Source organism: Cricetulus griseus, chromosome 5 (genome assembly GCF_003668045.3).
Source record: "Cricetulus griseus strain 17A/GY chromosome 5, alternate assembly CriGri-PICRH-1.0, whole genome shotgun sequence".
In the NCBI taxonomy this organism is placed as follows: domain Eukaryota; kingdom Metazoa; phylum Chordata; class Mammalia; order Rodentia; family Cricetidae; genus Cricetulus; species Cricetulus griseus.
Genome location: NC_048598.1, coordinates 126,702,787 through 126,726,396, shown reverse-complemented (window position 1 = coordinate 126,726,396; position 23,610 = coordinate 126,702,787). Strand labels below are relative to the sequence as shown.

The following is a 23,610-nucleotide window of genomic DNA, read 5'->3' as shown; positions in this document are numbered from 1 at the left end:
CCTTTAGCATCCTCAGGCCTCAATCCCCCTCTTTAAATTCAGGAATCCAGGTGAAGAGGTCATGTACTCTGCATGGGAGGTAGAGAATAGAGGTGACTTGTCCCTGCCACCCCTCATCCTTTTGTTTTCTTCTCTGCTGTGCCTGCCTCGGGACTCAGTTCCTCACACGTCTGTAGGCAGCCAGGCAAGGCCAAAGCTCCAGCAAAAAGGCAAAGGCCAGCCCAGGCCTGAGGACCAATGAGTAGTAGTATTCCCTTCCCACCTCAGTGTTCTACTTAACCAGGTCATTGGGGAGGCAGCCCATGGCACAAGGAGGGGCTGTGGGGAGGGGGCAGGAAGGAGCACCGGGAGCCTTAGGCCCACCCCAGAGCAGGGTGGGTCATCCTCCCTGGGGCAGAACCTGGGTCCATTCCCTTAGGCAGAGTCAGGAAGAGAGGAAATGGGGTGGGGAAAGAGGGAAGAACTGCAACAGCAGCCACAGAGCAGGACACACAGGCGGAGGAGAGACACGATGCAGAACACACTGGAGGAAAGTAGATGGAGAAAAAGGAGAAAGAAGAGAAAAAGCAGAGTACACAGATGCACTAAGAAGTGAGTCTCTAAGTGGCCTGGACTCCAGCCTTGACCATTGTCCCAGGAGCTCGGGGTGGTGCGATGGTCGCAGCACGCTCTGGGATCACAGCAGGCCTGTGGCTGGGAAACAGGCTGAAGGTTACCACTCCAGGGTAGAGGGGCTGGGGGCACAGGCTGCTCAGAGGCCATAGCAGAGCTGCTCGCAGGGCCAGGCAGGGGAGTAGCAGCTACTGATTTTCAACAGGGTCACCAAATGCAACGACAGAAGTGGGCAAAGCCCAGGCTCCCCTGCTTCCACCTGCCTCCTGAGGGAAGGGAGTTGCGGGGGGATTCTACGCAGGACCCTCAGCACCAGCAGGTCTTTGAAGAGTTCACTGGGCCCTCAGCTTTGCCTTCCTCTTCCTCCAGCTCTGCCAGTGCTAGCTCGTTACTGGCACGTGTTCGGAGACCATCCAGCTCTTTCCTGTGGGCCTGCAGCACCAGCTCCGTCAGACGAGTGAAGGACTGGGAAGCCGAGGAACACAAGTTAGTCCAGTGTCCCCTTCTCTGCTTCTGGTAACCCTGCAACTGCCCGAGGTGGAAGGGGTTCTCTCCCATCTTCTCTTGGCTCCTGTCTGCCATCTCCTCTCCCCCCCCCCCCCCCCGCCCCTTCCCCGCTTCTGGGCTCAGCCAGGGACAGGGCAGCAGTCCCCAGTGTTCTCACCTCTTTAATGTTGAGGTTGGTGCAGGCACTTGTCTCGTAAAAGTCCATGCCATACTCCTTAGCCAGCTGCAAGACAAGGATATTTCTGAAAGGCAGTCAGTGTGGGAAGGGAGGCCCATACCTCCTGGGACGTGCTTCTGCCACAGAACTCTCAATGCGTGTTGCAGTGACACCATGACTGGAATGGGAAACTGGGGCTCTTTCTAAGACATAGGCTGGCAGAGAATGGGACAAGATGTTCCACCAATACACCTATTCCATCCAAGTCTCAACACACACACACACACACACACACACACACACACACACACACACACACACACACCCCACTACGTCAGGACACAAAGGCAACAGAATATGGCCTATAAATGACAAACATGGCCTTTGAGTGCAACCAAGCCAGTCTAGGTGCCATGCTGCCGCCAGGAGCTATAAGACCCAGAACAAGTTACTATCACCATTCTCTCCAAGTCCCAGCATCACCCTCTATTAAAGGGGAACGGTAGCGTCTGCATCAAGGGTTATAAAATGATTGCATGGGGTCACACGGCTAAGAGCACGTACCACAGTGCTACATGGGTGATGCTCAATAAAAACTGCCACCCTTGTAGGGTTTGTTTCCACTTTCACATTTTAATGCCATTAGATTATTTGCTATGCTCCCCCCCAAAAAAAAAATCAATTTTATTTTAAGGACTAATGGAATGCTATTGACTGGAGAGGAAGAGAAAAACTCTCGAGGCGTTCAGAGTGGGTGGACGAGTCTTGCCTCAGAGTATCAATCTTTCTGTTGTGTGGGAGTATGGTCTCCCTGCAAGCTTGGATATGCTTTGACCTTCTCTGCCCCGAGGCTTGTCTATCTGGGGACTCTTCATTCCTACACTTTCCACGAATGTGGAGTCCGGAAGTCAGGGTGTGGAGGGGGTGGAGTGGGAGACCCTTCCTTAGATCAGCTATGCACAGTCTGTTAGAGATATCAGCAGCTGGCTTCCCCATCTCTGTTACACAGATGATCCTGAGCACAGTAGCATCCTGTTTAAGGGGTCTTGGGCCTGCTAGAGCTGCTGCCTAAGAGTCCCGACCCTGTCCCTGCCATGTGGACTCTGGTCATGTCCTGAGGATCAGAAAGCAAACTGTCAAAATCATCAGCTTCCCAGTGCTGGATGTGTGAGAGGACCTGATGATGGTGAGTGCACTCCTGGGTCACTGCTCTCAGGACAGGCTGGCAAGTGCCACAGAAGCCCCAGAGAGTGAGCATACCTGCTGCCCCTGCTCTCTTCCCACCTGCCGTTTCTGCTCTTCATCAGCCTTATTCCCTATGAGGATCTTCTGGACTCCTTCTGGTGCATACTAAGGACAAAATGGAGGCGGGTCTAAGTGAATGCGCCTCTTCATTCCCAGCTCCCCCATACAGTCTCCATTGGCTTCCAAACCAAGTTCAGGAAGTAGGCTGACTCGGTACAGAGAGCAGGCTCCCAGCATACAGGAACCACCCCTATCCCCACAATTTAATTACCATCAGTCAGCCTCGATCTAAAAAATATTAAACACAAAATTCCAGAAATAAATGATTCATAAGTAACTTATATTATAGCACATTGCAATTTTGCTATTATTGCTGTTGATTCTTTTTTTTTTTTTTACCATGTCTAATTTATATATTTTGTCACAGATATTCAAGACTGGGGAAAGCCAACATATAAAGGGTTTGGCACTGTCTGTACTTCTCAGCTTCCATGGGGCATGGGCTGCCATGGGGACTATAATATCATGGCTAACCCTAAGGATTTCACGAGGACAGCTTAGGGGAGAAGATGCTAACACAGATGCCTCATTGGGTTGAACGAATGGTGTTGGAACTGCAAAGGACACTGGACTTTGTTTAGCCTTTACTTGACAGAGGAGGGATTGGGGACCTAAGGAGGTGAAATGGCTTGCCAAGGCTCCACTATGTGCAGGTCTAGTAGCTCAGACTTGTAATTCCATCTGGACCTGAGGTTTTGAGAAAGAAGCTGCCCATGAGGAAGTCTTGGGATTAATGCATGTCCAAGAAAGACATGGCTACCAGATCCTAGCAGGGTATAACACATAAGGGTACAGAAGCATCAGCTTTTTCCACGTGACTTACCCAAAGGTCTCTACTACCCAAAGTTGTAAAGGCCAATGCTGAGAGCTTGTTTTATTGCCAAGGCCATTGTTTTGCCTTTTCCTATGGTGCCCCTCCCCCATCCCATCGGCGAGGCGATATCTCCTACCTCATCCACGTCACTGACCCACTTCATGATGTGCTGGTAAGAACGCTCACTGCTAATGTCATAGACTAAAAATATTCCCTGTGAAAGAGAGGAAAGAGAGAAAGACAGACCCAGTAGAATGTACAGTCATGGGGCCAGACTAGTGGCATTTATATGTTCAGCCCACCCTCCCTTCCTGCCTATAATGAGGACCCCTCAACACACAGACACGCTTCCTTTCCCTCAGACGTTCATAGATGCCACTCCGTAGGCCCATTATGGAATTTCTTTCTTTCTTTTTTGTTTTGTTTTTTTCAAGACAGGGTTTCTCTGTAGTTTTGGAGGCTGTCCTGGAACTCATTCAGTAGACCAGGCTGGCCTTGAACTGGCAGAGATCAGCTTGTCTCTGCCTTCCTGAGTGCTGGGACTAAAGGTATGCACCGCCACCGACCAGCTTCTTCATGGAATTCTTAGATAGGAAGGTATTGCATGATTTGACCTGGGTCTTTGGCTTGGTGAAAAGGGTCAAGAGCGGAGGTTGTGTGTGAGGGTGAAGAACCCAGCTACAGTAAGTGGTCTGTGAATAACTGAAGAATAAATAGTTTCCCCAGTAGGCACTCTGAGGGCCCTACTTTAAGGTTCAGTGACACAGGCATCTCACCCAGTGCTAGAAGTGTGGAGGGAAGCTTCCCAGCGCTAACCCTGAAATGGTGGCTCACCTGGGCCCGCCGATAATACTGCTTTGTGATGGTCTGGTACCTCTCCTGCCCTGCTGTGTCCCTGCAAGAGAAAGTCAGTTGCTCAGAGAAGGTATCATGCAGACAGAAGAGGGAGCAGCAGGAGCTAGGATACCCTGTGCCCTAGGAGGAAAAGCTGGGGGATTTTAGGATGAAAATATAGTTGTTTTCTAATCCCCAGGAGTATCCAAACACACCCAAGTCTGCAGTGAAAGACAAGCCTGGTCCTGGGTATGGGCACAAACAAGGCCTGCAGGGCCTTAGCCTCTTCTCAGGACCCACAACCTGACTAGACCATAGACAGCTCTCCAGAACTCAGCCACTGTGGCCATGCTTGGCCAGATGGGAGGATGTGTCCCACACCCAGTGCCCAGGGCATTGCTAAAGGCAGTTCCCATGGCATTCTACCATAACTGTAAGGGCTCCTAAGACCTTTAGGCCAGAAAGCCACAGCAGCCCCTGATGGCCAGTAGTGGAAACTGCACCATGTAGTACTGAGCACTCTGAAAACAAACAAACAAACAAAAAGCAAACAAACAAACAAAAACCAGTCCCAATCTAAGCCAGGGAATGGTGCTTTCAGCCTTCCAGGCTTAGCCACAATGGTACAGCTCCAGAGTAACACCCAATTCAGAGATAAGCCCACGGCACTTATTTTACTAATGGCTTCTAACTTCCTCCCTTTGGTGACTTCTCATCCCTTCCATAGTTTGCTGAGATTAAGGTTCATAGAACAAGCAATAGGGGTTTCTGATCTTGCTCTTCATAGAGTTATCACCCTGTTATCCCAGATAAAGCTTAGAGGATTTTACAAAAGACAGTGGCACTCATGGACAGCTCAGAGTTCCCCTCTTCTTTACCTGCCTCCTCATGCTGCCCAACTCACCAAATCTGTATCCGTACTTTGATGCCATCAACTTCGATGGTCTTCATCTTAAAGTCAACACCTGGAGAAAGCAAACACATTAGGAAGGACTCCCTCGAAGAAGGCCTGAGACACTCACGTGGAAGGGATTTCACTTTGACTTCATGTGACAGACAATCAACCAGAGGCAAGCACCTTCTCTAACATTTTAACTCTAAACTCACCCTAAAGAGCTTTGGATGGGGAGTCCATTTAATTCATGCCTTCCATTTCCTCAGCAGTAAAAAGGGATTGCTAAGAAGACCTGGAGAGACATAGCACTGGCCTGCAACACTTGACTGCAGCCTTCATTGACCCAGTGCAGTACGTGGCATGTCACAGGTGCACAAAGCCTGCCAACTGATGAAAGGAAGCAGTGGGAAGGCATAGGAAGCCCAGAGTTCTCAGGTGCCTCTGCCCAAGCCTCTAAAGAGCTAACTGCCAGCCACACCAGATCAAAGGACCCAGAGCAGAAATATGTGAGGTAATCTACAGTAAGAGGAGTTAACACCATCAGCAGCAACAGCCTTAATTGTGTGCACTGACAGGACAAGAGAGATGCTTGGATCAACATGCCTTTTCCCGGCCCCAACTGTGCCCAGGCACTGTGCCCGGTGATTCAAGAGCTGGGTCTAATGGGGTAAGTTGACAGGCTCGTGTATTTTCTGAAAGCAGGTCATAGGGTATCATAGTCCACAGTCCTCAGCTGGAGAAAACGGGAAAGGTGCTAGACTGTCCATCACTGGCTGCACATTAGGCCCAGAAGGTTCCATGGGTGCCAGCATCTCCAGCACCACCGCCATGCTATGGCCACTCCTGGGCTTTGCCAAACAGGAAAGCCTGTTCCATTATCCCCCCTGTCCCCAGCTTCCACAAATACAGACATTACAGTCAGCCTCTTCCCTCCCACCACCAAGAGCAATCATGGTTTAATTAGAAGGGAGAAAAGGCTTCAGAATGGAAGACCTGAACTAAATCAAGTTGGTCCGATGTGAATCACTTGTCGCCTGCCTGAGCTGATTCATATCTACCCAGCTGTACTTTTCTAAATGGCACTCATCCCTGTGTAAAGAGAAAGGGTGACGAAGAGGATGAAAGGAGAGGGACACCTGGCCCTGGTGGGAGGCAGCAGCCTGCTTCATCCCTCCTTGGACAAATGGTTACAAGGAATTGGCTTCCCCTCAGAGCCTGACATCAAACAACATCAAGAAGTTCTTGTTGTTTCAAAGTATGGCACCTTCTTCTAAGAAGGAACAGGAAATTTCCTTTATAATAAATCTAGCTCACCCTCATAGCCTGGACAAGAACATGCCTTGCTCAAAGTAGCCCCGGAAACAAGGGAGATAGATGGTTTTATTGCCTCTATTCCTGAACATCCGTGAAAATTTCCTTTGTGCCCTGCACAGGACTCTGTCTCAATGTGGGCACAGCAACAATGACACATGGCCCCTCTCCTTACAGGAAGGAAACAAAGGCCCAGATACCAATAACCTGCCTGAGGTTGGCACAGCATGTATCAAGTTTCAAACAGTCTTGTTTGATACTGGAATGCATGCTACCTCCTTGGGGAAAGTGAGGGGAGAGTTATGTGTTAGTGTGTGAACTCCACATGGAAGTGGTGATGGTTAATATTGTCAGCCTGACAGGATCTAGAATTGCAAGTGTCTAGGAGTGCCTGTGAGGGGGGTCTCCAGATTGCATCAACTGGAGGTAGGAAGATTCACCCTAAATGTGGGTGATACCACTATGGGGTTTGGGGTCCTAGGCTGAATAAAAATGGGACAGCAAGCAGGGCAGGAGTATTCATCTCCTTCTGCTTCCTGCCTGTAGACAACATGTGATTCCTGTCAGAGTGCCATAAATGTAAACCGAAAAGGAAGTCTTTATTTCCTGGTTTCCTGTGGGCCCTTGAAAGGAAGGGCCTCGCCAAAAGGGGAACTTCCTACACTAAGGAGACTTTTTCCTTGTGAGAGAGGGAGGGAGAAAATGGTGTAAAAGCTGTCAGAAGGGGCAAGCAGCTGTGAGATTCACAGGAGCCAATGCTGGGTCAGCAGCTCCCTCACTTCGGAGCTGCATGGGCAGGAGTTAAGACTGGGCAGTTCTGGGGACCCCAGCAATCTCCACTCACACAGACAGCACTGCAACCTAGCCACTCCCAAATTTGTTTTAATATATCTGAGCAATAAAGGACTCCCGCCTGGTCTATTCATATGCACTCATGTATGAAGGAAGGAACAGTCCATGTCTTCTGAAGGATTTTCCCCACCCTTTTCTTTACATATAAAAGAGGTAATGGCCCAAGGATCTCCAATGGCATGTACTCACTCCTCTCCCACACACCCCAGAATTTCCATCGTATCCAGCCCACCAATGGGACCCCAGTCTCAGTGCCATGTACTGACCGAGGGACCTGGCTCTATCCTGTATGGCTATCGGGTTTTTTGTTTTGTTTTCCAGTTGCAAGACAGAATCAAAACACTAGCCTGACAGAGCCCCCCCACCCCTAGACTCAAGCTTTCCTACCTCAGCCCTATTGGCTGCTGAGCCAACTGTTTACTCAGATGTGTTCATCTGTCACATCCTCATGTGACTGTCCTCCCTACCGAAGGCTTCAGTCACTGCATGCCCCCTCCTCACGTTGACAATCAACAGAATGCCTCTCCACAGCCTAGCTCTCAGGCCTACCATCTCTCTTCCGTCCTCACAGAAGAGCCCTCTATCCTTTCTGTCTCTTGGCCTAACATGTTGCTGTTTTCTAATAAGGAAGAAGGGATATTCTCCATCTACCTCCACCCCAGGGTTTGCTCCTGTCTGGCCTTTCTAAGTCAGTGTTACAATGCACACAGATTGGAATTCAGAGGTGTGAGATGAAGCTTCAGGGTCCATGAATTGTAACTTGATTGGCGAGCTTTAGGACAATAGTCTTCGAGGTGTATGTATTCTGGGCTTGCAGCTTATAGCATCATCTTGGACTTAGAAAGGCAGGTAGGTGCCCAGGTCCTACCTACTGAGACTTGGAAAATCAGAGCTCCAGAGCTGTGAGGCCCAGCAGCCTGTTTCAACAAGCTCCCAGGAGATCCCATACATTTTAAGTCTGTCAGCCATGTGGGTTAAAAGCTTTGCACCAGACTGGCAAGGAAGGCAGAATGAGCAGTCCCTCTCAAAGTGTACTTTGCACAACCTTGGCTAAATTTAGAATTACTCAGGACACTGTTTCCATTTTTCACTTTAATGCAGCTACCTTAAAACATAAATAATAAAAATTAAGGAAAAGAAAGAAAAAGAAGGAACTGAAGAGACAGCTCAGAGGTTAAGAGCACTGACTACTCTTCCAGAGGTCCTGAGTTTGAATTCCCAGCAACCACAAGGTGGCTCACAACTATCTGTAATGAGATCTGGTGCCCTCTTCTGGCCTGCAGGCATACATACAGGCAGAATGCTGTATATATAAAAAATAAATAAATACATCTAAAAAAAAAAAAAGAAAGAAAAGAAAAAGAAATATAGGTACCTTAAATGGCCTAAAATCTACTAAGTCATAATGGAAATAAGACCTGGAAACTATATTTTTAACAACAATGTGTAGAGCAGTGGTTCTCAACTTTCCTATTGCTGCAACCCTTTAATAAATTCCTCATGTTGTGGTGACCCCCAACCATAGGATTATTTTCATTGCTGCTTCATAACTGTAATTTTGCTACTGTTATAAATTGTAATGTAAATATCTATTTTCCCAATGGTCTTAGGTGATCCCTATGAAAGGGTCGTGGCGACCCACATGTTGAGAAAGCGCTGGTGTGGAGTATGACAGAGAGTTAGCTAGAGGGAAGTCCGAGAACATAATGTTGGGAAAAGATATTAGTTAGCCCTGGAAGACCTGGGTCTGAATCCTGAGTTAGGCACTGAATGTATGACTATAGGAAAGTCATTTCTCCCAGTGTCTGTTTTCTTTTCTGTAGAATGAGAATACCATTTGCCTCCTAAGGTTTGCTGTGGGACATAATTAAACTTCAGTGTCTATTCCTACTGTGGTGATTTAAGTGACAATGTTCCCCACAGGCTCGGATGTTTGAATGCTTGGTCCCCAGTTGGCGGCGCTGTTAGGGTAGCCTTAGGAGGTGTGGCCTTGTTGAAGGAAATACTGACATTTGGTGTGGGCATTGAGGTTTTAAGGCCTGGTGCCATTATAGATGAGCTCTCTCTCTCTCTCTCCTTCCTGCTTGCAGCTCAAGATGAGTCCTTAGCTTCTGTTCCAGCCACTATGTCTGCTACCTTTACCGTGATGGATTTTTTATCCCTCTGGAACCATAAGCTAAATCCTTCCTTCTGTAAGTTGTGTCGGTCATGGTGTTTAATCCCAGCAACCAAAAAGTTACTGATACATCTACCTTCCCCAAACTGAGAACCTAACACAAAAGGGATTTCACCAGCAAGAGCCTTGCAACTCCGCTACATTTACCCTTAGGAACTAGCAGCATAAACCTGGTGAAGGAGCTTTGAGATGCAAATTCTCAGGGCCTAGACCTGACAAATCTTACATGTGCTAAACCTTTAGCCAATCCTCAGGCAGAACCACACCCAAGGCTCTTAATAACAACACTTGTCTTTATAAAACATGTCTCTTAGCTACAGAATCCCAGGGAAGGACGTAGGTGTGGAGCTATTGTAAGGCACAGAGAGAGATCAATCTATTCATGCCCCCATGTCCTACAGCTGAGTCAGAACTGGAAAAACCTGTCTTTTAAAATCTGCCCAGGATGCTCGAGTCAGCCTGTGGCATCTAACTCATTGAGGCCAAGGAATCATGTTACTTCTTCATTTACACGTACTGATAGTCTAAAGTAGGCAAGCATGAAGCAAGCCCATTGCTATGGTCCAATTGTTTACACTCCCCTCCCTCTCACTTGCTGAAATGCAATGATGCCGGGAGACATTGCTTTGGTGAGGTAATGAGATCATATAGACAAGGGCCTTCATAACTGAGATTAGTATCCTTATAAAAGAGACCTCGGGGTGGTGCATGCCTTTAATCCCAGCACTGGGGAATCAGAGGTAGGTGGATGAAGGATGAGTTTGAAGTCAGTCTGTTCTACATAGTGAGTTCTGGGCCAGTCAAGCTTACATGGTGAGATCTTGTCTCAAAATAAATAAATAAATAAATAAATAAATAAATAAATTTTAAAATAATATTAATAAAAGAGACCCTGGAAAGTTTGTTAGTTCCTTTTGCCTTCTGCCATAGAGAACACAGCTAGGAGGAGCCATCTGTGTAGCAGAGGGAGTCCTCAGCAGACAATGCAGCTGCTCACACCTTGATTTTAGATTTCCCAATCCCCCAACTATACATTTCTGTTGTTTATAAATTGCTGGTCAAGCTGGGCACTGGTGGTGCATACCCTAAATCCCAGTGCTCAGGAGGCAGAGACAGGGGGATCTCTGAGTTTGAGGCCAGCCTAGTCTACTATAGAGCAAGTTCCCGGACAGCCAGAGCTGTTACACAGAGAAACCTTGTCTCGAAACACCAATAAATAGATAAATAAATAACCAGTCAAATGTTCTTTGTTATAGCACCCCTCATTAAGAGCCACTATAGGGATTGGAGAGATGGCTCAGAGGTTAGGAGCACTGGCTGCTCTTCCAGAGGTCCTGAGTTCAATTCCCAGCAACCACATGATGGCTCACAACCATCTGTTATGAGATCTGTTGCCCTTTTATGGTGTGCAGATATACATGGAAGCAGAATGTTGCATACTAAATAAATAAATAAATAAATAAATAAATAAATAAATAAGAGCCGCTATAATATCTTCAGGGAACCCTTTGTTCTTTGAGACAGTTAATGACTCCAATTCATCAACCTGACTGAAATACTTCTGTGTCCCTAAAAGATAGGTTACAGCAGTGTAAAGAAACAAACTATGTCTGCAGAGATCCAGCCCAAGTTCTGGGAACCCTGGGAGGAGAGTCAAGTAGATGGGGCTTGTCCCAACCCAGTTCTCAAAGCCCAGCAAGCTGCTGTCCATCATGGTGCCTACCACAGCCAGTGTGCTTCCTGGCTAATTCCTCTGCTCATGGAATTAGGTTTGGGTGCAGTGTGCTCTTTGTGGAGAGGTAGCTCCTGACTGAACCAACTGGTGGGTTCGCTGGTGACTCACAAGGTGGCCAACAAGAGCAAGGAGGGTTAGCTCACTAACTTCAGGCCAATTCCCTCCAAACCAGTATAGCACCACACACACTATCCCCAGCTACTCAGGAAGTTGAGGCAGGAGAATTGTTTGAGCTCAGGAGTCCAAGGATGGTGTAGACAACACAACTCTTGAGAAATCTCTTTGAAAGAAAGAAGCCAGCCAGCTTCCTCCAGGTGAAGCAGAAGGCCTATCCAGGCCCTAGCAGGAGGAACACAAGCAAAAAGAAGCTAGAGAGGAGCAGAGATGTTGGGGGGGGGGGGGGACAACACAGTGGTGCTATATCGTGGTATTGGGATCAGTTTAGACCAGGCTCCAAGTTCAGCCTCCGAGTATCTGCATAGCCATGCCACTTTGCTTAGTGATACTGCAAGTGTTTCAAGACTTCCAAAGGAGTCACCGCCTGTGACTGTTCACTGCTGCCTAATGGCTTCCTACGCTGGTAGGTAATGCTTCAACCACGACATTTGGAAGATGAGTTAAAAAACAACATTCCCTATCTTTACTGTCTCCTACTGCTGTCTTCAACCCCTAGCTAAATATAAAACACCTAAGGGCCAGAGAACATATTTTGTGTTTAAGACTTTTTTGTTGTTATTGTTGTTGATGGCTGTACTATCACCGCACTCTGGCCTGGCAGTCTCTAGATGGTACTGTGGAGACAGGTGCTCTGGGGATAGAGGCCATGCAGCCACGACCCACCAGGAAGAGAGGCGGCCTGAGGCTCCCTAGGTCACAGTCACATGGTGAGAGCAGCACCATCCACAGTCATCCTGTGCCTGGCATTGTTAGATGGCAGGAAATATGCCTCTGTTCATGAGTCACGGCTGCATACATGACCTTTGTTATACTCTCTGGAACAGGGGCTTTATTCCCAGTACTTACACAGAGGCAAAGGCCTGAGCTGTATGAGAAAGCAAGCTGGGCATAAGCTAGTGAGCCAGTCAGTAAGCAACATTCCTCCATGGTTCTGTTTCAGTTCCTGCTTGAGTTCTTGCCCTGAATTCCCTCAATGATGGACTGTGACCTGGAAGTATAAGCCACATAACCCTTTCCTCCTCCAAGTTGCTTTTGGTTAGAGTGTTTCATCACAGTAACAGAAAGCAAAGCAGAACAGCAACCAAGAGTCACAGCCTGGGCAATGGAAAGAACTCTAGAAAGCTAGGGAGAAAAAGGAAAGCAGAGCAGAGCTCTCAGCAAAGCAAAAAAAGCAAAGACTACCAACTGAGGAATCCAGGGTATCCCCAGAGTCTGATAAAGCTAAGCTGTGCCTATGGGTAATTAGTAGCTGCCTCCCTCCAGTACGCACCTCATGGGTTAATATCAGGTGCCAGCTTGCCTGTCTACCAATGCCACATGCTTGAGTGGAAACAGGGCTGTCTCTGGATGCCAAATGTTATCGCCATGATCAACCATAGCCTAAAGGACCAGCAGTGTGACCCGAGCCTTTCATTAGCAATGAGAAGCCACAGAAGGAACAATTTAATACAACTGAAACCCAAGGCAGACACCCAATCTCTGGGGCCATGCTGGCTCCAGTTACCAAGCATCAGTCCTCATTCTCCACCCTGGCATGAAACTGGCATGTGCTGGGCATGTGCAGCTCCTATAGGCTGCATCAGGAGGTCACTTCCAAACAGGTCACCCTAATCAATACTGAACCAGGCTTTTGGTAGAGGCAGACTCAGTGGGGAGGAGGCTGGCTGACTCCATGCAGGCATCACAGTAACCCCCATTTCAAAACTCCTTCTCAGCTGGCTGGTGGTGGTATACACCTGTGCTTTTAATCCCAGTACCCAGGAGGCAGAAGTCGGTGGATCTCTGTGAGTTCAAGGCCAGCCTAGTCTATAGCGTTTCAGGACAGCCAGAGCTGTTACACAGAGAAACTCTGTCTCAAAAAACAAAATCATCTGGGCAGTGGTGGCTCACACCTTTAATCCCAGCACTCGGGAGGCAGAGGCAGGCGAATCTTTGTGAGTTTGAGACCAGCCTGGTCTACAAGAGCTAGTTCCAGGACAGTCTCCAAAACCACAGAGAAACACTGTCTTGAAAAACCCAAAAAAACAAAAAACAAAAACAAAACCCCAAAACACCACCAAATCAATCAATCAATCAATCAATCAATCAATCAATCAAACAAACAAATAAACCCAAAACCTCCTCTGAGCAAAAAACTTATCAGGAGACTAATAATGCCACGCTGCTGAGGGGCCTGAATCACATACAGGGAGAGCCAAAAGCTGAGCCAGAGAGGATTCAAGACAAAGGCCCAAAGCACACTATCAGTCCAGGGAAAGGGTGAGAACTCTGTGTCCCAACTTGTCACTTGCATCCTTCTGCTTTCTGTCTGGTGAGTCTTACCTCACTGTCTTGGATCACATGCTGACTGACTTTCTCCTCTGTGGATCTGCAGACCTTCCCTCACTCTGGCTTTGTTCTGAGGAAAAGGTGCACACGGACCCGTAAGGCAAACACATTAGTCATCACCTTGCTCTGGAAGTGTCAGGAAGCAGAAACGTAAGAAGGTGCCCTGGTCTAGACAGAATCCCGATCCCCTGATTCACTCCAAGGTTGTGCTTTAACCTTCAGAGTACTGGACTCAAAGGCTCCAGGATATACCCACCGGAAGTTCTGGAAGTCTCACAACAATACCCTAGCTCTTTTTTTTTTTTTCTTTTCTTTTTTTTAGTTAGTAACAGCCCTAGCTGTCCTGGAACTCACTCTGTAGACCAGGCTGACATCGAACTCACAAAGATCCTCTTGCCTCTGCGTCCCGGGTGTTGGTATCAAAGGTGTGCACCACCACCGCCTGGTGTAGCTGTTCTTTTTTAAAGCTCAAACACATGCACACACTTGTGTGTCCTCTAGCACACACCAGTAGTAGTTGATTAAATTTTTACTACATACTATTTTGTGTGTGTATGAATATCCATGTGTACCATGCATGAGTGTGTGTGGATCTGTGTGTGTGTGTGTGTGTGTGTGTGTGTGTGTGTACTCAAATGTGTGTGTAAGTTGGAGGACACCTTGCACAAGTCAGTTCTCTTCTACCGTGTGTTTCCAGTGACTGAACTTGGGTCAGCAGACTTGGCAGCAGGCACCTTTACCCACTGAGCCATCTTACCTGCTGTTAAAGAAAAAAAAAATTAAGTAAAAAATTAGAAAGGGGTGTTAGGCCATAATCACTCGAAAGCTTAAAGGCTCAGTCTTTGGGAACCTAGGAGCCTAGAGTCTATCTATTATCAGGAAGTCTCCCTGTCAAACATGGACCCTCATGAGTCCAAGAAACTTCTTACTTCAGGGCTCCCTGGCTGTTGACATGGTCTAGTGAGGTCACTCCAGCAGCCTGATTGAGCTGATGGGCATCACTTCACCCCTGGAATCCTGCCTAACAAGCAACAATGACTAAAATACCAACCCTTCATGCTTGTATATCCCAGAGAACTGCACTCACATGGAGATCATGGGAGCCACTGCCTCCTTCCCTAATATGTCTGATTTCTCCTATGGAATGTATCTGAGCAAAAGAGCCAGAAGCTACTGGAAACAGTTCATCCCTTGCAGAAGTCTTCCTCCCCTCCTCTCATAGCCCGACACATGCCTGGCTACTGAGTTTCTCATTGTCACATGAGTCCCGCAAACCCAATACTACCCTTTGACTATCCTGGGGAAGAGTCCTCTGGGAAAATGCATTCATTTATTTGTTCAAATACACACTTCATAAATGCTTACTGTATGTCAGGAACTAAGCTAGGCGCTCTGAAACAGGCAGTGAATACAGCCTTGAGCGCTGAGAGTTCTCGTTGTATCAGAGTGGACAGACGCTGAGTAAGTCAACCAATGCTTCGTTTCAGAGGGTAATGAGGGTCAAGAAGCCAGAGTGGGTTGGAGGGAGAAGGTGACATAAGCCACTAAAAGTGGGTTGCTAAGAGAAGATCTAAGGTAGGTGGTATCTGGGTTGAGGTCTCAGTGTCAAGGGTGTACAACAGAGAGTGCTAAAGGATCAGGGCTCCAGACAGAGGAATTAACAAGCATCTGCAGGCAGGAATATGTTTTGGTCAAACTCAAGGTTGCAGTTCTTGGGAAAGAAAGAGAATAGGGGCTAATAATATCCTTTCCTCTATTATCAAAGTGAGAAAACATGCAAGACCCTTGCATCTTGTTGGGTCTCATGGCGACCCTCACACATGCATGTGGGCACATGTATTCATTCTCTCTCTCTCTCTGTCTCTCTCTCTCTCTCTCTCTCTCTCTCTCTCACACACACACACACACACAAACACATACTGGGAGTTGGGGGGTAGGCTCTGACCCTAACAAATCCAGCCACAGTGAAAAGGACAGGGCTTCCAGGAACAGCCAGGAAGGGCTCTGCTGTGGTCCTGCTGGTCCCAGCAAGTTGAGGAACAGCTTCCACACTGCTTCCTCTAGCACCTTCCCCTGACCCTTGTCCTACGAGGAACTGACAGTCATCAAGATCCTATGCAAATGTCACTCATCGATGATAAGCCTTATCAACCTGCACAGGAGGAATTCCCCACTGGGTGAGTTCAAAGCATTGGGACATTCCATCCCTGTTGCGTGGTAACATCCTGGTTGTTTGGAAGCCTGGCTACCAATGACCCTGTGAGCTCCTAGAAGGCAAAGTAGCATCTTACTTGGTTCATCTTCTCTTTGCGTGGCAGAAAGGGAGATTCATTAAATAATATTCAATGAAGTTGAATACATGCAAAAAAAAAAAAAATGAATGGGACAGTGAGTGAATGGATCCATGAATGGATGCGGTATCTGCCAGGAGCAAGGAGCAGCCAAGAGACCATTTTAATCAAGGGAGAGCAGTCAGGGAATAAGCCACATTTCAAAGCAACCGCTGGCCTCTTTCTAGATCATGGTGCCCCATCAATAAATCTCCATCAAAATTGTGAAAAAAGTAGCCTTGGGGTCCCATCTGGCTTCCACAGTCCTCAGCCCTGGACTTCCCTCAAGGGATGTGCAGAGGAAGCAGAGCTCTCTTTTGGGTGGGGAAGGTGTACATCCTCTACCCTTTGGCTTAGGAGGGCGGTTCCCTTTGGTAGTCTTTGAAGGGGTTTCTGGGATGAAGGGCCTACCCAGAGCCGGTTTGGAAGAACTGAAAGGGAATGGTTCAAGTATGGCTCACCTACAGGGAAGACAGCAGTCACTAGTTGCCCTAAGCATCTTTCTAAAATAGGGTGGATGATTAGCTCCTACCTCCCCAGCAGAACGTGGAAGAAGCCCTGGACCCTCCTTGACTGAACTCACTGAGCAGGCACAAGAGCCAAGGAGAAGCCAGAGGCGTGTTCAGGAAAGTAGCAGTTTTACAGGGAAAACAGGCACAACTATTAGATTACAGAAGTAGGCCCTCTGAGGAGACCTGGCAATCGGGACAGAAGGGTAATGGCCAAATATTGACTTTCACGTTACGTGACAAACCTCATTACCAAATTGTCTGTGCAGAGGAGAGAAGGAAGGGGCAGAACCAGGTTGTACAGGGAAGCAAGAGAGAAATGGGGTGCTCAAAGCCAAGGGTGATCCAGCAGATCTGTGAGTGTGGTACAGACACGCAGATCAGCAAGACCTTCTGCAGGTCTTAGCTGTGTTCCTCCAGGGATGCTATCCTTTGGGGAAAGGGTAGGAGACTGGGTCTGTGCCTGTGTCAAACAGAGGAAGGGACAGGATGGAGGAATAAATGAGAGAGTGTGTGATGCCAACCTAAGGCAGAGCTACCTTTGTCCTCCTGGGCTACCCAACTCTGTGGTACCCCCTTATTACTACTCTTCCTTCAGAGACACTGCCAGCACTAGAGCTGGAAGTAGGGGACAGAGATAAAATACACCGAGCCTGCACCTCTGGGATGTCAGACAGCTCCCCGATTCCTCCTCATTCACTTAGTACTGTATCTCCGGCCCGAGCATAATGCCTGACATACCATGGTTGGTTGTTCAATAAATAGTGCCCAGAGAGACCAGGGAAATAGCTCAGTTGGTAAAGCACAAGCCACACAAGCATGGGGACCTGAGTTCGATCTCCAGCATCCAGGCAAAAGGCCGGGTGTGGCAGCACATGCCTGGAATCCCAGCACTGAAAAGGCAGAGACAGACAGGTTGGGCTTCCTGGCTAGCAAACCTCCCTGAATCAGTGAGCCCCAAGGTAGACAGCTCTGAGGAATGACACCCAAGGTTGACCTTTGGCCTGCATGGGTACCAGTACATATATCACATACCCAAAATAGCACTCATGATTGAGTCTTCGAGTGATGGGCGGGATGACATCATAGCACATCACTGAATGTCCCATAACATAGGGACAATGAGTGACAAAAGCTACAGCGTTATGGAGGACTCTCCCAAGTGCATTATATCTATTAACCTCCATAATCTCCCAGGCAACCATTAAGAAAGGTTCTTGTGCTGCCTGCTGTTTGGGACTGCAGAATTAAGCGCTGAGATCAAGTGACTGTTTGAAGGACTCAGGGCAGGCAAGGCAGCGGAGAATGTGCAGGTCATTGCCTGCACTTTTTCCATTCTACCAAGTGCTTTTTATTTTCCCTTCCTTTCTACAAGGCCTGTGGGAGCAGGTTAGAGGGAGATGGGTCTCAGGCTGCCCTAGATCTACTAAAATCTGACAAAGCCATGGAGCACAAAGAGCTCTGGCCCTCCCAGTGTCACACTGTCTTTGTACCCAGTTTCTCAGTCTAGAAACCTGCACATCCTGGGGTCGCAGCACCCAAACAATTGCCCAGTGTCTGTCAGGTCACTTAGGTCCAGGCTCAGATCTAACTCTCCTGGTTCTTCTTCCCGCCTTTGTAACGATAAGTCTTAAGATAAACATACACAAAAGGACATCCCCCCATCACATCTGTCCCCCCAAGTCACCACAAACACTTGCCTTAGGCAGTCAGATCCAGGTCCTTAAGGCAGGTAGCTATGGCAGCAAGAGAAAACCACCCCCAGCCAAAGCAGCTGGACCAGTCCAACTAGAAAGAAGCCACAGCCTCTTCCTCACTCAAAAAGCGGGAGAAGCCTGAGGGTGGCTTTTCAAACAAAAGGCCCAAGTGAGTCTACTGGAGGAGGACCAAGGAACCAACCTCTGGGAAATCCCCTAGCATTACACCCCAGTCTGGCCACCATAAAGGGGATGCAGACATTCACAGACATTCACAGATGAGGTGTCCCTGCCTGATCAGATAGCACAGGTCACATGATACTCTTTACTTTTTCACAAGTGTCAGGCTCATGGTTTGAGGCACTTCCTATTTCAAGAGAGGAAACCAAATCAGAAAGGCGAAGGTGTTGGCGCAGGTAGCTGCTTGGTCCCAGAGGAATGGAAAAGAACTGAGTGGCTCCTCATGACGGCAACAGCAGCTCACCCTGGATGGGCCTTCCAGTCTTCACCTCCTTCTCCAGATAACATCATTTCTTCTAATTTTTTTTTTTTTTTTTTTTTTTTTTTTTTTGGTGTTTTGAGACAGGATTTCTTTGTGTGACCCTGGCTATCCTGGAACTAGCTCTATAGACCAGACTGGCCTGGAATTCACAGAGAACCACCTGTCTATGCCTCCTGAGTTTTGGGCTTACAGCTCCACATACTAGTACCTTGCTTAAAAAAAAAAAAAAAAAAAAAAAAGAAAAAAAAGAAAAAAAAAAAAGGCACCTTTCTCCTATAGCTAGGCCCAAGCCAGGCCCTTGAGTAGCAATGGTGCCTGGCCTTGCATTAAGAAGCATATGATTTGGCCTCACCTTCAAATTACTTAAGGTTTAGGAGACAGTGCAGAACAGAGGAATGTTCTCTCTCCTAAAAACTCCTTCTGCAGCAGCCAGACTGCCCAGCATCCCATGAACACCCACTCACTTCGCACCTCTGTTATCTGTGCTCACGTTGTTCCATCTGTTTCCTTCCACTGCAGGAACCCACCCACAGGCAACCCACACCACAGCACCCAGCTTCAGCATCCCCTGTGCGATGGAGTCCACAGGGACCTCTCCCTTTCTAACCTCCATTAGCAACAACAACTCTCATCGAGTCCCTCACATCTCATTGGCTACCTCAGGCACATCTTACATGGAGAAGGACTGTAAGACCTTTAGTGGGAGCAGTGGCACAACTGTAGTCAACCCCTTCTACCTAAAGGGTGCTTTACCAAGTGCTTTCAGATGTTATCTCATTTTGGCAATAGCTCTTTATTGCCCATGCCTTGCTTCCTCAACTAGATCAGAGACATTTGTGGGCAGGAGAGGGTAGACTGTAATGTCACTAGAATGCCTAGCATGGTCCATCATGGGAATACTCCATTACATTAACAGATGAGAAAGTCTTTTCAGGAAACTGCAGAACACTAATGCTCTGGCTGCTCCGCTCCCCACCAACCCTCGCCTGGGAGCACAGCTGCACTGAAAGGAGACTAGCTGGCACAGACCTAGTTTCAGGGTTGAAAGATGGAGAGGGCATTGGTGCCTCAGTCTTCCTGGCTGGCTCTCTCATGGAACGTTTCTGGCTCTTATGGAGAATATACAGGAAATTATCAAAGAATCAGCCAAGAAGATATCAACATGGGCCAAGAATCTGAACTCTTGTCTTGGCAGCAATCATTTGTTTGCTCCATTCGTGAGACAAACAAAACAAATGAGGAAAGATGCCTAGATCAACGTCCAGTATGGAATCCCCCAAGCCTACCCTACAGGGCACACACATTTTCTTAGTGGATAAATTACAAATCTGAGCTGGTGCCCCCATTTCCTCGGCTCTTTGATTTGTCTTCTGGCTGTCCCTTCCTTGGGAAACTTTCCAAATCACCAAAGGAAACAGCTTCTCTGGACCATCCAATTCTTTCCCTTCAGTATAGTTAATGCTGGAAAATGTGGCTAAGACAGGGAGAAGCACATGCCCTCCCATCAGCTTTAAATAAAAAAGCTCTTAAGAAACCCGTTGGGGCAGATTTGAATGGCTGGAGTGAAGGATGACAGATTTCTTTGTCTTCTGTGGACTTCAGCATCCTAAGGGTGTCTGCGCATCATGTGGAAAGGGGTACCTGGCCATCTTCTGATGGCAGAGAACAGACTCCAGGAACAGGTTTTAGGCCAATATGCCAAGGCTGGGGTGGGAATGCTACAGAAGCATGCCAAGCAACTCACTGATTCACCACTGCCCCGAAGTAGTGCACTTCAGAGGATTTCCGGGGAGATCCCTACCAGCTGGAAGAAGATGGCTGAGAGAGGTTAGGAGGCAGAAAGACAAGGGTTACTGGTTAGACATGTGGGGTGAAGGATGGTTCTCTTTCATGGAAAGCGCAGCCTCTGCAGGGCCATTCAGTATTTCAGAAACAGGTCCCTTCATTTCTCTGCTGAAGAAGGGGGCACATGTTTCCTGGGGGAAGCTAACCCCTCACACACTAGGCAGGAGTCTCAAGGTCTTCTGTAGTGATGGGAACCAATCAAGCCCTCAAAGGGAAAACTCCAGGTCACTCCTAGGACTTGTAACCATGACTCCAGGCTGCAAAGTACTGCTCTTCAGGCAAAATCCAGGCACACACATCTCCCAGCCCTTGGCTCATTGTAGACAGCTCAACAGTTCCTGGCCTCAGACCCTTGTCAAGGATATTCAGGGCAAGTTTCCATAGAAGTAACCTGTTGCCCTTTGTCCCCAAGCCTGAAAGCTCTCTCATATCCCATCTGGTTCCTCAGCCACTCCCTGCCTCACTCCCATGACTTTCCCCAACACCTGCCTCATCCTCAAAGGGCTCCAGAGAGGCAGGCAACCCTCTCTTAGGCAAGGCTCATTGTCTGTCCCTTTCCCATCTCTTGAAAAATGGTTCTTATTCAAACAGTGGTCCAACCCAGATCCTAGGTCTCTTAGGAGCTGGCTTTAGTGCCCCAGAGAAATATGGACAAGTTTTGTTCTCTGGCTCCAAGTGACTTAGAGAGCAAAGCACATAAGGAGACCTTAAGAGCTCAATGAGAAGGACAACCAGCACTCAACCAGTGTCCCACTCAAGCTAAGTGCTTTACAAGCATTCATTCATTTAATCTGTACACCACCTTGGGAATGTCTCACTATTAGACCCATTCAACAGATGAGACACTGAAGCTCAGAAGTGTAAGTCATAGGCAAGGCTGTCCCAAAGGGAGGTCTCCTGGTATGCCTGACCATGCTTGCCTCTTAGCCACAAACAGGGTTCTGCTCCTGACTACAATTACCCTCACCTTCTCTCTTGGCAAGGAGTGTGTTGGGGGAGGAGTGTGAAGGAGAGAAAGAATCCTTAAAGAGGAAGCTGGGAGCTAGAGCCCTCCTGGAAGGCAGCAAGGTTCCTACTGGATGATCAGGCAGGCAGGTTGTTTCTGCCAGGAGCCATGAGAAGGCTACTTCAGAGCTGATCAAGTCTGGTACCCTGGAATCAGATATGAGTGGAATCCCCTCAAGTCAGTACTTCTGGAAGAGAGGGCCTTCCTTCCCTTGCCCATGAAGGAGAGACCACTGACTTACTCTCAAAATAGTGACCCTCCTGGCCTTGCCAGGGTATTACCAGGCCTTTGTCCCGGAATAAGGTTTGTCCTGTCCTGTCTACTTGCTGACCCCCTGGTCTGCATGAATATTCCCGATTTTCCTTTACCCTCCTTGAAAACAGCCGCTAGCTTTTATTTATTTATTTATCTATTTCCTCTTGAACAGTTGTATCTCTGCCCTCTTCCAGGTATCTTGTGGCTTTACCTTCACAACAGCCCTGGAAACTCTGTTCCTTCGACCAATGTCTCCCTCTGCCTACTCCCATCCTGGCTCCACATCGACTCACCCCCAAGGGTACCTCACTGACTTACTGACTGGTCCCCACCCCAATTCCCTTTTCCTCCCTGTGGGTATATCACTTCACTGGCTGAGTCTCGCTGCCCCAGCTCAAGGTACCCTGGCCTACACCCGCCTCGGTCTTCTCATGTTGGATGGGAAGGCTCTCCAGTCAGAAGGCTGAACTCCCACCCCTAGTTTCTGATTGCAGGCAGCATGTACCCCTCACCTGCAGGAACCGAGGCTCAGGGCCCCAGTCGGGGGACCTCTCACCCCTAGGTGTACTCCCTCTCCATGGCCTCCCGTGCCACCGCCTGTATCTTGAGGGGCGCATAATCCCTCCCGGGCTGGGGATGAAGAAGCAGCCAGCGGGAGGGGAGGATGGGGCGCCCCCGGGCCACCGCCCCTTACCGATGGTGGAGATGTGCGAGGAGTGGAACTCGTTGTCGGTGAAGCGGCAAAGCAGGCAGGTCTTGCCCACCCCGGAGTCCCCAATCAGCAGCAGCCGGAACAGCACATCGTACTGCTTCGCCATGGCAGAGACTCAAGGGGCCCGCCGGTTTGCAGGCGGCGGCGGGCTCAACCCCGCTCAGCCTCTGCCATCGCTGCCGGAGCTCAGGACGCCGCGGCGGCGAGAAGGAAGCGGCCCGGCCCCGACGCTGGCCTCGCCCGCTCGCTCGCTGGAGCGGGGAAGCGCGGCTGCGGCGGGAGCGCGGCGCGGGGAAGCTCGCGCTGGCGGGTGGTGGGAGGGGACAGCCGCTGCTGCCGCCCTGCCCGTCCCTCCGCCCGTCCCCTGCGCCGTCGCCGCAGGGGAGAGGGGGAGAGGGGGAGAGGGGAGAGGGGGGAGAGGGGGAGAGGGGGAGGGGAGCGGCGGGGACCCCGCTGCTGGCCGGGGTGGGGTCCCCGCTAGGTTCCCAAGCTCTGGGGTGCCGGGATCCTACAAGGGTCGGGGAGCGAAACGTTTGCGTCTTTACGCCCACGATCTGAGTGGTGGAATTGAGAAAAGCGCTCACCCAACCCACCTGGCCAACCTTGACTTCCCCGTCCCTTCGCTTCTCCTCGAATCCCACACCAAGCCTGATTTCAGTCACTCCGCCCCACCTGGCACTGACCCCTGCAGCGGCCCGGCCCAGCTCATCAGTGGCAGGTCCTCACCTGGGGTCACCCCTGGTTCGAAGGCCTTCCCTCCACCAACACTCCAGTGTGTTGCGGAATTTTCTCTCCTTGCCATCTGGCCTCCCCACAAGAGAGTGACTTGTGTCTCGCCATCCCACATCCCCTATTTCTGTTTTAAAAGGGGGGGGCACACACCCGCTGACCCCTTTCAATACATCAGGGTAGACAGAAAAATTATCACTTTTTAAAAAAATCCTAATGCAAAATTATTTGGAGAAGATTCCTACAAAAGTCTTCTTTGGGTTTAAGTTGCTAGGATAAATTTTCAGATTACTAAATATTTCTGTACACAAATGGTATCCAA

At 48.8% G+C, this 23,610-nt stretch overlaps 1 protein-coding gene across 1 annotated transcript; it reads right to left on the bottom strand.

The window, feature by feature from the left end:
* Positions 1–904: 904 nt before the first annotated feature.
* Rab15 (RAB15, member RAS oncogene family) lies at positions 905–22,665 on the bottom strand. Its single transcript, XM_027418323.2, has 7 exons — positions 22,542–22,665; positions 5,134–5,194; positions 4,230–4,290; positions 3,532–3,609; positions 2,537–2,626; positions 1,277–1,342; positions 905–1,077 (listed from the first exon to the last, which is right to left on the bottom strand). Exons 1-7 carry the CDS (start codon positions 22,663–22,665, stop codon positions 919–921), a joined length of 639 nt encoding a protein of 212 aa, XP_027274124.1. The 3' UTR covers positions 905–918.
* Positions 22,666–23,610: the final 945 nt, after the last annotated feature.

What these genes read in the sequence shown, in the direction of transcription:
- Rab15 (XM_027418323.2), bottom strand. Translation starts at nt 22,665, where the DNA reads ATGGCGAAGCAGTACGATGTGCTGTTCCGGCTGCTGCTGATTGGGGAC. An exon ending in GAAGAGAGCAGGGGCAGCAG is followed by an intron (nt 1,343 to 2,536) that starts GTATGCTCACTC and finishes CTTGTCTTGCAG; the next exon opens with CTGGCTAAGGAGTATGGCAT. An exon ending in CCAACCTCAACATTAAAGAG is followed by an intron (nt 1,078 to 1,276) that starts GTGAGAACACTG and finishes TCGGCTTCCCAG; the next exon opens with TCCTTCACTCGTCTGACGGA.